Source organism: Gopherus flavomarginatus, chromosome 8 (genome assembly GCF_025201925.1).
Source record: "Gopherus flavomarginatus isolate rGopFla2 chromosome 8, rGopFla2.mat.asm, whole genome shotgun sequence".
NCBI classification, from domain to species: domain Eukaryota; kingdom Metazoa; phylum Chordata; order Testudines; family Testudinidae; genus Gopherus; species Gopherus flavomarginatus.
In genome coordinates this window covers 58,251,354-58,267,261 of record NC_066624.1, presented here as the reverse complement: position 1 = coordinate 58,267,261, position 15,908 = coordinate 58,251,354, and the positions used below count along the sequence as shown (strand labels likewise).

General features: G+C 43.8%; 1 protein-coding gene across 6 annotated transcripts in view; it reads right to left on the bottom strand.

The window, feature by feature from the left end:
* Positions 1-15,908, bottom strand: part of FARP2 (FERM, ARH/RhoGEF and pleckstrin domain protein 2) — a 204,823-nt gene that overhangs the window by 25,057 nt on the left and 163,858 nt on the right. For all 6 annotated transcript variants that reach the window (XR_007775960.1, XM_050965343.1, XM_050965341.1 and 3 more), the window contains 2 exons: positions 13,096-13,229; positions 11,818-11,899 (listed from right to left, as the gene is read on the bottom strand). Coding sequence is in view for 5 of the 6 variants with exons in the window: in XM_050965343.1 (XP_050821300.1) it covers positions 11,818-11,899; positions 13,096-13,229 (216 nt within the window). In the remaining variant the exon portion in view is untranslated. The remainder of the gene's footprint in view (positions 1-11,817; positions 11,900-13,095; positions 13,230-15,908) is intronic.

Genomic DNA, 15,908 nt, shown 5'->3' with positions numbered 1-15,908 from the left:
ACTGGGACTTGAAACCAGAGAGGGGTGGGATGAGGGAAATGGGTACTGGGGGCCAAACAGACAGATCAGACAAGAAGTTAAGGGAGAACTGGGATTGGCTGAGCAAAGAAACTAGGATAAGGAGCCAGGGAGGTGATGGGGGAGACTAAGATTGGACGAGGAGCCCAAGGAGAGATACTGGGACTGGGAGCCAATAGTGGTAGTGGGGAGACACGGACATGACTGGAGGGCAGAGGTTGGGTGAGGAAGAGTGGAAAGATCAGATGAGGAGTTGGGAGGGGAGAACTGGCACTGCTTGGGCAAGGAAATGGACTGGGGATGAGATTGGGACTCTGATGGTGAGCCCAAAAGGGAGAGACGTGGTGGGCAAGACAACTGGGACTGTGATGAGAAGCCTAAGGTGAGGAAACTGGGACAAGAAGCCGGGGGTGTGGAAGAGATCAGACCTGGGACAAATGGCAGGGGTTGGGGCAGAAGGGGTCAAGCTTGAGGGGGACCGGAGAAGACAGAAAACACTCCCCTCTCAAGCCTGAAATAGAACCCAAGATTCCTGAAACTCAGCCTATGCAATTTGCCTCTCTTGCATGTACGCATTATGATCAAGTCTTAAATTATCTGTTCACATACTATTTTTTCCACAGAACACCTGCCTCATTTGGTGCACAGGCTGGGCCTGCTCTGGTGATGCATCAGCACTGTACGGCAAAGGAAGATGTTGTCTGTAGGATCCCTGCTTCATTTGTTGCAGAATTTGTATGGTATGTAGAGATGAGGTATGGAATTGTAGGGAGGAAAAGAAGGGTCTCATAGTTAAGGCATTCAAAGGATGCCTTGGAGAACTGGATTTTATCCCTGCCTCTGACACAGAGCTCCTATGTGGTGCTGAGCAAGTCACTTATACCAAACTATTCATTGGTGATCACTGATGGCATGTTCTTCATTTTCTGGGTGCCTGACTTGAGACTCTGGGATCTGGGTACAGAAGTGCTAAGCACTCAGCTGCAACTGAATATAATGGGAGCAGTGCTTTAACATATAGCTTGTCTTTCTTGCAGAGGGTAGAATCAACTTTGTCTGTACAAAGTGCAAGCTAGTCTCCATATTGGAAGAGTAGATTAAAGGACTAGAGACTCAAGTATCAACTCTGCGTTGCATCAGAGAAAATGAAGACTTTCTCGACAGGAGTCGGTGTTTGGTACTGCAGGCACAGCATGCTGAAGAATCAGAGAGAGCAGTGAAGAACGGGAAAGAAAATTGGCAGCATGTGACCTCCAGAAGAAGAAAGAGGAGAACCCATGTATCCCCAATGTAGATAGAGGTAAGAAACCTTCTTCAGGCTCTCTGCACATGTACTACATCAGAGAATGTTTTGGAAGAGTCATCTGAGGGAAGGGATCAGAAGAAGATCCCATCGACCGCAAGGCATGGGATGCAATGTCCTAGGGTTGAGGGTTCCATGACCACTACTCCCAAGAGGAGACGACTGGTGGTGGTAGTCAGGAACTCTCTCCTAAGGGGGATGGAGTCATCCATCTGCCTCCCATCCAGACCGGGAGGCTTGAGAAGTGTGCTGCTTGTCTGAAGCTAGAATTCAGCATGTGACAGAGCGTCTGCCGAGACCAATCAAGCCCTCAGACCACTACCCCTTCCTATTTCTCCACATGGGCACCAATGATACTGCCAAGAATGACCTTGAGTAGGTCACTGCAGACTACGTGGCTCTGGGAAGAAGGATAAAGGAGTCAGAGGCGCAAGTCATATTCTTGTCCATCCTCCTTGTTGAAGGAAAAGGCCCAGGTAGGGACCATCGAATTGTGGAGGTAAATGCATGGTTACGCAGGTGGTGTCCGAAAGAGGGCTTTGGATTCTTCGACCATGGAATGTTGTTCCAGGAAGGAGGACTGCTAGGAAGAGATGGTATGCACTTAACGAAAAGGGGGAAGAGTCTCCAACTACTTGAGTTCCAAAGAGGATGGAGCTAGGCTGTTCTCATTGGTGGCAGATGACAGAACAAGAAGCAATGGTCTCAAGTTGCAGTGGGGGAGGTCTAGGTTGGATATTAGGAAAAACTATTTCATTAGGAGGGTGGTGAAGCACTGGAATTGGTTACTTAGGGAGGAGGCGGAATCTCCATCCTTAGACATTCTTAAGGTCAGGCCTGACAAAGTCCTGGCTGGGATGATTTAGTTGGGATTGGTCCTGCTTTGAGCAAGGGGTTGGACTAGATGACCTCCTGCATAGACAGCTGCAGCACACAGGAGTCAGCAAACAGAGCTGTAAACAGGGGAGTTTCAGTGGGAGGAGAAGGTTTTTGTATTTTGTGTATTCTATTTTGTAGTTATGTGTGTGGAGACTGGTAGGGGCAGTGTGCTGGGAGAGAAGCTGAGCCCTGATTAAGGGGTGGGGCTTCTCTGCTTAGGAGTACTATAAAGGTAGCCAGCCAGTCAGGAAGCAGCATAGACAGCTGCAGCGGCACAGGAGCCAGGAAACAGAGCTGTAAACAGGGGAGTTTCAGTGGGAGTTTGCGGGGGAGGCTAAGAGACCTAGGCATAGGAATAGACAGGCTAGTGAAGGGAGTGGGTGGTGTTCTGGTGCCCGTTGGGAGTTTGATTTACTGTAGGTGGTGGTGGTTTGCTTTGGTTTGTGTTTCCTAGACTAACAGGTTTTTGGTGGGTAGGCTGTGATTGATACAGAGGCAGCAGTGAAAGACACAATGAGGATGACTGGATGTGGAAGCTGCGGCATGTACATGATCCTGAAGGGGGTACCTGAAAAGAGTTTCGTCAGCATGAAGTGCCACCAGATAGAGCTGATGGAAGAAAAGATCCGAGGATTGGAGATGCAGGTGGAAACGCTGGCTGAGTTTAGAAGGGGCTTCAAGCAGATGATTGAGCAAAGACATGAGGAGGCTGAAGGGAAAAGCTCAGACTTGCAGATGGAAGAAGGACCAAAGAATTCTGAGGGGATACTGCTGGGTGAAGAAAGTGGACAGTGGAAGCATGAGACTAAGAGAACCAGGCAGAGGAAAAGACGGCCCAGGTCCTGAGAAACAGAGCTCAGGAACAGGTTTGCAGAGTTGGAAAATGAAGAAGGGGCAGAGCAGGTGGTGGCTGAAGGTGAGAGGGCAAGGAAGGAGAGAAGAGCAGCTAGTCCTATAGAAAGAGGGGAAGAGTCAATGGAGACAACACCACCAAATATGAGCCCCAACAGGATAAGGGATGGGTTGCGGAGGATTGCAAGGGACAATAGAAATCGAGAGGACTTGTAGCCAGAGGGAACAGGGAATAGAGATAATTGCACCATCACCAGGAAAAGGCAGGTCTACGTGACTGGGGACTCCTTATTGAGAAGGATAGACAGGCCTGTAACTAGAGCTGATCCGGAGAACAGAAGGGTGTCCTGTCTGCCCAGTGCTAAGATACGGGATGTGAGGCTGAAAAGGATCCTAATGGGAGTGGGAAAGAATCCGCTGATTGTCCTTCATGTGGGAATGGATGATATGGCTAGATTCTCGCTGGAATGCATAAAGGGAGACTATGCCAGGCTGGGGAAGACGCTTAAGGAAATTGAGGCTCAGGTGATCTTCAGTGGGATTCTGCCTATACCTAGAGAAAGGTAACAAAGATGTGACAAGATTATGGCGATCAACAGATGGCTCAGGCACTGGTGCTATAAGGAGGGCTTTGGGATGTATGGCCACTGGGAAGCATTCATCGACAGAGGATTGTTCTCTCGGGATGGACTTCACCCGAGTAAGGAGGGAAATAGACTTCTAGGATGGACGCTGGCACACCTGATTAGAAGCTTTAAACTAGGAACTTGGGGGAGATGTCCAGGTAATCTCCACGCAGGAATTTAACATTGAAAGGGAAGAAAAAGTAAGAAAGGATACAGCCGTGGGCAGGAGAATGGACATAAGGAGGCAAGGTAGTGTAGATACCAGTCTAATAAGTGATACTGGTGGCAGAATGTCTGTGCCTAATCGGGTAGAGAATGACAGTGAAGCCACACAGCAAAAATTAAGATGTTTGTACACTAATGCGAGGAGCCTAGGTAACAAAATGGAGGAACTAGAGCTACTGGTGCAAGAAGTGAAACCAGATATTATAGGGATAAAAGAAACATGGTGGAATAGTAGTCATGACTGAAGTACAGGTATTGAAGGCTATGTGCTGTTTAGGAAAGACTGAAATAAAGGCAAAGGTGGTGGAGTAGCATTGTATATCAATGATGAGGTTAATTGTAAAGAAATAAGAAGTGATGGAATGGACAAGACCGAGTCTGTCTGGGCAAAAATCAAATTGGGAAAGAAAGCTACTAGAGCCTCCCCTGAGATAGACTCATAGACTCATAGGTCAGAAGGGACCAATCTGATCATCTAGTCTGACCTCCTGCACAAGGCAGGCCACAGAACCCCACCCATCCAATTTTATAACAACCCCTATCCCAGGACCGAGTTATTGAAATCCTCAAAAATGGTTTGAAGACCTCAAGCTGCAGAGACACCACCAGCAAGCGACCCGTGCCCCACGCTGCAGGGGAAGGCGAAAAACCTCCAGGGCACCTGCCAATCCGCCCTGGAGGAAAATTCCTTCCCGACCCCAAATATGGCGACCAGCTAAACCCTGAGCATGTGGGCAAGAGTCACCAGCTAGCACCCAAGAAGGAATTCTCCGCAGCAACTCAGTACCCATCGCATGCAACATCTCCCCGCAGACCACTGAGCAGACCTGTCTGGTGGTAATTCAAGATCAATTGCCCAAATTAACGATCCTATCATAACATCCCCTCCATATACTTATCAAGCTTTGTCTTAAAGCCAGGAAAGTCTTTTGCCCCCACTACTTCCCTCGGAAGGCTATTCCAGAACTTCACTCCCCTAATGGTCAGAAACCTTCGTCTAATTTCAAGTCTAAACTTCCTAATATCCAGTTTATACCCATTAGTCCTCGTGGCTACATTAGTACTAAACTTAAATAATTCCTCTCCCTCCCTAACGTTAACCCCCTTGATATATTTATATAGGGCGAGCATATCCCCCCTCAGCCTTGTTTTGGCCAGGCTAAACAAGCCAAGCTCTTTGAGTCTCCTTTCATAAGGCAGTTTTTCCATTCCTCGGATCATCCTCGTAGCCCGTCTCTGAACCTGTTCCAGTTTGAATTCATCCTTCTTGAACATGGGACACCAGAACTGCACACAGTATTCCAGATGGGGTCTCACCAACGCCGTATACAACGGTACTAACACATCCTTATCCTTGCAGGAAATACCCCGCCTGATGCATCCCAAAATCGCATTTGCTTTTTTAACAGCCGTATCACATTGGCGACTCATAGTCATCCTGCTATCAACCAGTACCCCAAGGTCCTTCTCTTCCTCCGTCGCTTCCAACTGATGCGCCCCCAACGTATATCCAAAATTCTTATTATTAATTCCTAAATGCATGACCTTGCACTTTTCACTATTGTATTTCATCCTATTTCTATTACTCCAGTTTACAAGGTGGTTCAGATCTTCCTGAATAGTATCCCTGTCCTTCTCCGTGTTAGCAATACCCCCCAGCTTCGTGTCATCCGCAAACTTTATTAGCACATTCCCGCTCTTTGTGCCAAGGTCAGTAATAAAAAGGTTAAATAAGATCGGTCCCAAAACCGATCCTTGAGGGACTCCACTGGTGACCTCCTTCCAGTCCGACAGTTCACCTTTCAATACGACCCTCTGGAGTCTCCCCTTTAACCAGTTCCTTATCCACCTTACAACTTTCATATTCACTCCCAGCTTTTCCAATTTAACTAACAGCTCCGTGTGCGGAACCGTGTCGAACGCCTTACTGAAATCTAGGTAAATTATATCTACCGCATTTCCTTTATCTAAGTAATCCGTCACCTTCTCAAAGAAGGAGATCAGATTGGTTTGGCACGATCTACCTTTAGTAAATCCGTGTTGCAATTCGTCACAATTCCCATTGACCTCTATGTCCTTAACTACTTTCTCCCTTAAAATTTTTTCGAAGACCTTACATACTACAGACGTCAAGCTAACAGGCCTATAATTACCCGGATCGCTCTTATTCCCTTTCTTAAAAATAGGAACTACATTAGCAATCCTCCAGTCATACGGCACAACCCCCGAGTTTATCGATTGCTTAAAAATTCTCGCTAACGGGCTCGCAATTTCACGCGCCAGTTCCTTTAATATCCTTGGGTGGAGATTGTCCGGGCCCTCCGACTTCGTTCCATCGAGCTGTTCAAGTACGGCCTCTACCTCACTTGCCGTAATATCCACTTCCATATCCACATTCCCGTTTATCATCCCTCCATCATCGCAAGGTTCCTCACTAGTCTTGTTAAAAACCGAGGCAAAGTACTTGTTTAGATGTTGGGCCATGCCTAGGTTATCCTTAACCTCTATTCCATCCTCAGTGTATAGCGGCCCCACTTCTTCTTTCTTTGTTTTCTTCTTATTTATGTGGCTGTAGAACCTTTTACTATTGGTTTTGATTCCCTTTGCAAGTTCCAGTTCAGTGCGGCTTTTAGCCTTCCTCACTTTATCCCTACATGTTCTGACCTCACCAAGGTAGCTTTCCTTACTGATCCTGCCTTCCTTCCACTCCCTGTAAGCTTTCTGCTTTTGTCTAATCCCCTCTCTGAGTTGCTTGCTCATCCAGTTTGGCCTACAACTCCTGCCCATGGTTCTTTTCCCCTTTCTCGGGATGCAGGCTTCCGACAGTCTCCGCAGCTGTAACTTAAAGAAATTCCAGGCCTCCTCCACATTTAAATCCACTAATTCCTCCATCCAGTCCACTTCCCTAACTAATTTCCTTAACTCTTTAAAATTAGCCCTGGAGAAGTCAAAAACCCTAATCGCAGATCTACATTTGTTTATCCTTCCATCTAGTTTGAACTGAATCAGCTCATGATCACTCGAACCAAGGTTGTCCCCTACCACCATTTCTTCTACGAGGTCCTCACTGCTCACCAACACCAAGTCTAAAATGGCATCCCCTCTTGTAGGTGCTTCAACTACTTGATGAAGAAATCCATCCGCTATCACATCCAGAAAAATCTGACCCCTATTATTCGTGCAAGTACTCGTCCTCCAGTCTATATCCGGGAAGTTGAAGTCCCCCATAATCACACATTTCCCCTTTGTGTTTACTTCATTAAAGACATTAAAGAGGTCTCTATCCATATCCCAAGCCGATCCCGGCGGTCTGTAGCACACCCCAAGCACTATCTCAGGGGAAGCTCTAGTTGCTTTTTTACCCAGCGTGATTTTTGCCCAGACGGACTCTGTCTTATCCATTCCATCGCATCTTATTTCGCTACATTTACGGACTGGAAGGAGGTCACCAGTGGAGTCCCTCAAGGATCGGTTTTGGGACCGATCTTATTTAACCTTTTTATTACTGACCTTGGCACAAAGAGCGGGAATGTGCTAATAAAGTTTGCGGATGACACGAAGCTGGGAGATAATGCTTGGGATGTGCTACAGACCGCTGGGATCTGATTTGATATGGATAGAGACCTCTTTAATGTTTTTAATGAAGTAATCACTAGTGGGAATTGAGAGATCATGGGAGACTAACTTCCCAGATATAGACTGGAGGACAAGTGCTAGTAATAATAATAGGACTGAGATTTTTCTGGATGTGATAGCTGATGGATTCCTTCACCAAGTAGTTGAAGAACCAACAAGAGGGGATGCCATTTTAGATTCAGTTTTGGTGAGTAGTGAGGACCTCATAGAAGAAATGGTTGTAGGGGATAAACTTAGTTCGAGTGATCATGAGCTAATTCAATTCAAACTAGATGGAAGGATAAACAAAAATAGATCTGTGACTAGGGTTTTTTAATTTCAAAAGGGCTAACTTTAAAGAATTAAGGAAATTAGTTAGGGAAGTGGATTGGACTGAAGAACTTGGGGATCTAAAGGCGGAGGAGGCCTGGAATTACTTCAAGTCAAAGTTGCAGAAACTGTCAGAAGCCTGCATCCCAAGAAAGGAGAAAAAATTCATAGGCAGGAGTTGTTGACCAAGCTGGATGAGCAAGCACCTCAGAGAGGTGATTAAAAAAAAGCAGAAAGCCTACAAGGAGTTGAAGACGGGAGGGATTAGCAAGGAAAGCTGCCTTATTGAGGACAGAACATGTCGGAATAAAGTGAGAAATGCCAAAAGCCATGTAGAGTTGGACCTTGCAAAGGGAATTAAAATCAATAGTAAAAGGTTCTCTAGCCATATCAAAAGAAAACAAAGAAAGAAGAAGTGGGACTGCTAAACACTGAGGATGGAGTGGAGGTTAAGGATAATCTAGGCATGGCCTAATATCTAAATAAATACTTGCCTCAGTCTTTAATGAGGAGTTTAGAGATAATGGTAGGATTACATATGGGAATGAGGATATGGAGGTAGATATTACCACATCCAAGGTAGAAGCCAAACTTGAACAGCTTAATGAGACTAAATCAGGGGGCCCAGATAATCTTCATCCAATAATATTAAAGGAACTGGCACAAGAAATTGCAAGTCTATTAGCAAGAATTTTTAATGAATCAGTAAACTCAGGGGATGTACCGTACGACTGGAGAATTGCTAACATAGTTTCTATTTTTAAGAAAGGGAAAAAAAGGTGATCTGAGTAACTATAGGCTTGTTAGTTTTACATCTGTAGTATGCAAGGTCTTGGAAAAAATTTTGAATGAGAAAGTAGTTAAGGAATGTGAGGTCAATGGTAACTGGGACAAAATACAACATGATTTTACAAAAGGTAGATTGTGCCAAACCAACCTGATCTCCTTCTTTGAGAAGGTAACAGATATTTTTGACAAAGGAAATGCAGTGGATCTAATTTACCTTGATTTCAGTAAGGCATTTGATATGGTTCCACATGGGAGGTTATTAGTTAAACTGGAAAAGATGGGGATCAGTATGAAAATTGAAAGGTGGATAAGGAACTGGTTAAAGGGGAGACTCCAATGGGTCATACTGAAAGATGAGCTGTCAGGCTGGAAGGAGGTTACTAGGGGAGTTCCTCAGGGATCAGTTTTGGGACCAATCTTATTTAATCTTTTTATTACTGACACTGGCACAAAAAGTGGGAACGTGCTAATAAAGTTTGTGGAGGACAAAAATCTGGGAGGTATTGCTAACACAGAGAAGGACCGGGATGTCATACAGGAAGATCTGGATGACCTCGTAAACTGGAGTAATAGTAATAGGATGAAAATTTAATAGTGAAAAGTGCAAGGTCATGTATTTAGGTATTAACAACAAGAATTTTGGTTATAAATTGGGGACACATCAGTTGGAAGTAACAGAGGTGGAGAATGACCTCGAAGTATTGGTTGATCACAGGATGACTATGAGCCGCCAATGCGATATGGCCGTTAAAAAAGCTAATGCGGTCTTGGGATGCATCAGGCGAGGTATTTCTAGTAAAGATAAGGAGGTGTTAGTACTGTTATACAAGGCACTGGTGAGACCTCATCTGGAATATTGTGTGCAGTTCTGGTCTCCCATGTTCAAGAAGGATGAATTCAAACTGGAACAGGTACATAGGAGGGCTACTAGGGATCCGAGGAATGGAAAACCTGTCTTATGAAAGGAGACTCAAAGAGCTTGGCTTGTTTAGCCTAACCAAAAGAAGGCTGAGGGGAGATACGATTGCTCTTTATACATATATCAGAGGGATAAATATCAGGGAAGGGGAGGAATTATTTAAGCTTAGTACTAATGTGGACACAAGAACAAATGGATATAAACTGGACACTAGGAAGTTTAGACTTGAAATTAGATGAAGATTTCTAACCATCAGAGGAGTGAAGTTCTGGAACAGCCTTCCAAGGGGAGTAGTGGGGGCAAAAGACATATCTGGCTTCAAGACTAAGCTTGATAAGTTTATGAAGGGGATGGTATGATGGGATAGCCTAATTTTGGCAATTAATTGATCTTTGATATTAGCAGGCAAATATGCCTAATAGTCTGTGATGGGATGTTAGATGGGGTGGGATCCGAGTTACTACAGAGAATTCTTTCCTGGGTGCTGGCTGGTGAGTCTTGCCCACATGCTCAGGGTTTAACTGATTGCCATATTTGGGATTGGGAAGGAATTTTCCTCCAGTGAAGATTGGCAGAGGCCCTGGAGGGTTTTTGCCTTCCTCTGCAGCCTGGGGCACGGGTCACTTGCTGGAGGATTCTCTGAACCTTGAAGTCTTTAAACCACGATTTGAGGACTTCAATAACCCAGACATAGGTTAGGGGTTTGTTACAGGGGTGAGTGGGTGCAGCTAGCATTGTGGAGGAGGTCAGACTAGATGATCATAATGGTCCCTTCTGACCTTAAAGTCTATGAGTCTCTTCCAATCCTAATCTTCTATGATTCTATATAAAGTGATATATGATGCTAATTATGCTCAAAAATCAGGTCCAAGGTATTTCAAATGGAACATTGCAAAATTAAGAGATATTTTTCATATTTATTTTTCTGTGCCTCAGTTCCCAATTTCTAAAATGCAGATGACACACCATCTCATGGGATGGCCTGGGGCCACATATTAAACAACAAGGATAAAAGGAAATATTGAATAATTGTTCATTAAGAGAGCCATCCTGTGCCCTGAATGAGGCAGGCATCATGTGGAAAAAACAGTATGTGATCCGATAATTAATGACTATCATAATGTATACAACACAAGGGGGCTGAATTAGGGTTGCAGAGGCAGCCTTAGTTCTGGTGTTTCCTAATTTCTGAGTATATGTCATATAAAACAGTAACATGAAACTGGAAAGAAAAAGTTCAATTAAAAAGTTACAATACAGTTGCTATTGCTGCTTAGTAGTAATTACAGTTTACAATCTATGAAGAGTGTACATAATATTTAACAACCAAAGAGAAAGGAGCTAGTATTGGCAATGTGGACATGTGTAAAGTTTGCAAGCAAATGAAAAACCAGTTTAAGATGGGTAAGCTTTGGGACTGACTGCAAGCCCGAAAGAGAGAGACTAGAACTTAGAGAGGTAGAGACAGGGTCAAGGAGACAGGGGTAAGGAAGAGACCAGCAAAAGGATTTGTGCCCACGATAGTACATTCCTCTCCAGAACCTGGAATGGAACCCAAATTTAAGGTAGTTTAAAGATAGCAGGACAGACACCTCCCACCCCCCACACACACCACAAAAATCAAACAAAACCAGATGTCCACTGAGACAGAGGATAAAAAATTCTGTAAAAATTAGTTACAATGGTAGAGATTCGTTGCACCAAAATCATGATATTTTTAACCATCTCTTATAGTTCATGTTATAAAAACAAACTGAAGATAGATCAAAAAGGCAGATACGGATAATGCCAATGACTGAAGAACCCAGAATACCTTTATATTATTTGCTACAATTACGCTAGTATAACTGCGTGTGAACACTATTCCTGAATAAAAATGATTTCATTCCAGAATAATTACTCCAGAATTTTAAAAAACAAAATAAAACAAAAAAATAGAGTTACACTGGCATCGCTATAGTGGAATAATTGTTCCTTTATATCTATGCTGCTTAATTTCCTCATGCAGACAAACGCTTAGTCTTCTAAGCAGCCAGTTCATATCTGATCTTAGATGTAGGTGGTATAAATACACAATGGCAGTAGTGTTAGTTGCTACAAATAGTCTCCTGTTAAATTTTGTTTTAAAGTGATTTACAAACCATAATCAAATAATTTACAAATCACTGAGTTGGCTGAAAATGCTACAATTGGAACTACTGCCATGTCAATAAGTGATGCTGATCTGAAAATTTCAGAGTTTCAAGAGTCAATTCTTCTACCTTCAGCATGCACATGTTCCTCAGCATGACATCTCCAATCCGTTGATAATCTCCTTTCACATGAGAGTTGGATTGTCCTTCCCTGAAATAAACAAACAATGGAATGAGAAACTGCACTAAGATGAGGGCCCTGGATACACAATTTTTTGAGTCTAATAAAGATGACTTTTGGATAACGAAAGGAAACAAGACTTATTCTCCCTTTCGATCCATCTCCCCATGCTTCCTACTTCAGTTGAAATCATGGGGAACACAGTATATGGTGGCCACAAAAAAGAACCACCAACCACAACCACACCCACCCCACAATCACATGAGCAAAGGATCAGAAATTATCTCCATGATAAGGTTGGCAAAACTGTTCAGAGATTTGTAAAAATAATCTTGACAGGGTACCATCTGAGTTTGAGTTATTTTTGTTAGCTTTTGTACACTGTATTTGTTCACTTCTGCTCTTCCAGAACTAGGCTGCTGTAACCGTATACAATTATTTGGCTTATGCCCTCTCTGGCAGAATCTTCATAAGCTGAGGCACAACAAACAAGTCATGAAATCCAGGGTCTACACAGAGAAAATCTGGTTTGCTACTATAAAGAGGTAGAAAAATCATTAAATCAATTAAATTCCATGAACAGAACTTAGCACGTTCGACCTATGATGGCTAGTTGAATTCCAGTACATTATGTCTCAGGCTACAAGAAAATAACACAAAAGTTCATTGGTCCTGGAATCCCTTCTCTAAAAATCAGAAAAACTGTTCTGTGAGAAATTAATAACTTTGCCTTGTGCATCTTTTATTCATAGAGACATTTGTTTTCCAGTTACTTTAACCTGTCAAAGTAAAACACCCCAAAAGAACATGTACTATTATCCTTTTGACCTTGTGTTTCTTCTCTTTGCTAGGGCCAGGAAAATGAGGTCAAAATTTTGGAAGAGGGAGCAATAGGTTCTGCTGAAAAAACGCACACCTCTGCATGCTGAGTACATAACTATACACAAAAAGGGTGATTAGGTATGCTATAATATCATTTACATGTACAAATCTGAGGGATTGTGGGGACAATAATGCATGAAATTGTGGCCTCTTAAGAGTATTTTAAGAGTAGTTTTTCTCTTTCTATAATTTATATTTTTAAAAACACCTCTTTATATATTCCTTTTACACAGTTTCAGAAGTGCCAAATTATACAGATTTGAAGGATCATCTACAGCTTTTGCCTGAGCATACAGCAGACAATCCCCAAGAACTCAGGCACAAAGCTCACTATTAAGTCTTACCAGAGTGCTACCCTCTGCTCCATCTCTTTCAGGAAACTTCGGTGAAACTCATAGATTGGATCTATATTAGAGAAGAGCAGTGTCATCAGACCTCCAGGCATGGCGTTCTCTTTGATGACTGCACTGCGGAACCACTGCAGGAGAAAATATAAATAATTGTCTGTTTAATAACATTTGACAAACAACCATCTGAATTTTAGCTCCTGAAGATACAGGGAGAGAAAAAGCAGGAGGGAAAGGGAAGCGTCTAAGAAAGAGATCATCTAGAGAATATAAAGAAAGATGCAATTTCTCTCCGCGCCAAGCTTCAAAAATTTGAAGCAAGTCGTTTGGCCGCAGCCATAGGCATACTCCATGTTCCAGTGGCAAGATGCAGATAGACTATTGTACAACCACAATAAATTATGTGATTCTGGAACTTTCCCACAACCAGTGTTGTATAACTGCTTTTATTTCAACACTAATGTAATGTTTCTTTTGTAAATTTTGTAACAGTAAATGGAGTTATTCAGCTGTTGGAGACATTTTGCTTTGTATTATATGTTTTTTCTTAATGTCTTTAGTTCCTAGTATTCTCACAGTGAGGAAGGGAACATACCTTATGTCTCTGAGGTGCCAAGTATTTCAGTTATCTTATGTACAGTTTAGAATTTCTCAGGTGAAAGAGGAGGAACTTACTCACCAGGATGGTTCTTTGAGATATGTCCCCCCTCCATGGGTGGTCCACTGAAAGTGTGCATGTGTCCTTGTGCTGCCAATCAGAGAATTTCAAAAGCAGTCCATCCCATCTACACATGTGCATTGCCTCACCCACCACGAGGCTAGCTAGCATGCACAGGCATTTCCCCCCTCAGTTCCTTCTCTACCACAGTATTTATTAGCAAAACGCCGAAGTAGAGGGGAGGAAGGTGAGTTGTGGAGCATCCATAGAAACAAACATCTCAAAGAACCATCGTTACTGCACAAAGTGAGTAACTTCTTCTTTGTCTTCGGGTATTATCCCTATGAGTGCTCCACTGTAGGTGATTCCCAAACAGTTACCTTGTGCAGTAACTAAGGTTCTTCGAGATGTGTCCTTGTGGGTGCTCCATTTCAGGTATTTGTGTGTCCCAGTGCCGTCAATCGAAGATTTATGGTGGCAATACCCGCACAGGTTACACGTGCACAGTAGGCATCTTGTGGTGCCGTTAGCACCGCATCTAGCACGTGCACAACCCGAGCCCTCCAGTTCCTTCTCTATCACAGAGTCCTAGTGGCGAACTCCGAAATAAAGGGAAGGAGGGTGGTTAGTGGAGCACCCACAGGGAGACATCTTGAAGAACCTCAGTAACTGCACAAGGTGAGTAACCCTCTCTTCTTCTTCGAGTGCTGTCCTTGTGGGTGCTCTACTTCAGGTGACTGTAAAGCAGTGCCCCTCAGAAGGCAGGAGGGATTTCAGGTTTATTTGAGTCACAGAGATAAGTACGGTTAGGCCAACTACGGCATCAGCCCTGGAGTCTTGAGTGATTGCATAGTGCTCAGTGAATGTGCGGACAGAGGCCCAAGTGGCCACTCTACAAATCTCTAGCATAGGAACATTGTTTAGGAACGCTATAGAGGTTGAAACTGATTGTGTGGAATGCACTCTGATGTGGGTAAGAAGGTCTGCATGCCGAATATGATAGCAAATGTTGAATGCATGTAGAGATCCATTTAGACAGTCTGAGTGGATATTGCACAGCCTTTTGAACGCTTGGTAGTAGAAATGAAAAGTGTAAGAGATTTCCAGAAAGGTTTGGTCCTTTCCAGGTAAAACGCTAATGCTCCCCTGATGTCCAATATATGCAAGTCAGTCTCTGTTGGAGTCTCATGAGGCTTGGGATAGAATGTAGGAAGATGGATTCGTTGGTTCATATGAAAGGATGATACCTTTGGTAGAGATTTTGGGTGCGGATGCAGCATGACCTTGTCTTTGAAGAATATTGTGTAGGGAGGATCAGCCACGAGAGCCCCTATCTCTCATCTGGCGGAAACAATAGTGACCAAATGGAGGAGGGAACAGGTGGGTAATATCAGACTGAGGTCCCAGGCCGAAGTAGGTTGGTGAACCTCTGGGTAAATGTTCTGGAGACGCGTGAGGAAGTGTTAAGCGATGGGGTGCGCGAAGACTGAGGTCCCATCAATCTCATGATGGAATGCTGTAATGCCCACAAGGTGGACTTTGATTGAGCATGTGTTTTTCTTGACACCAGGAGGTGAATCTCTTCTGGTTTTGAAGGTAAGTATTATGCGTGGTTACTTTCCTGCTGTTTAGTAATACGTGTTTGACTTGTTCCGAGCAGGCTAGTTTGCCATAATGGAACCATGCAGGAATCATGTTTGTAGGTGGAATTTCTACAGATTTGGGCGAAGAGGGCAACTGTTGTTCTGAGACAACAGGTCCAGATGGCAAGGGAGAGCTTGAGGGGCGCGTATCGCCATGTTCATTAGGTAAGGGTACCATGCTTGCCTGGACCACATCAGGACTATGAGGATGAACTTGGCCTTGTCTAGGTGTATCTTGAGTACCACAAATGATATTAGGGGAATCTGTGGGAACACGTATAAGTTGTGCATCCCATGTGATGAGGAAGTTGTCCCCCAGTGATTGTGGTCCCATTCCCGCTCTCAAGTGGAACATTTCGCATCTCCAAAAAACCACAAATGCACACAGGTCTATGAGGGGAGTGCCCCACTGGCAGAATATGGATAGTAGGACTCCGTCACTCATTTCCCATTTGTGTTCTCAAGAGGCGTACCTGCTAAGCATGTCTGCCATCGTGTTCTAACAGCCG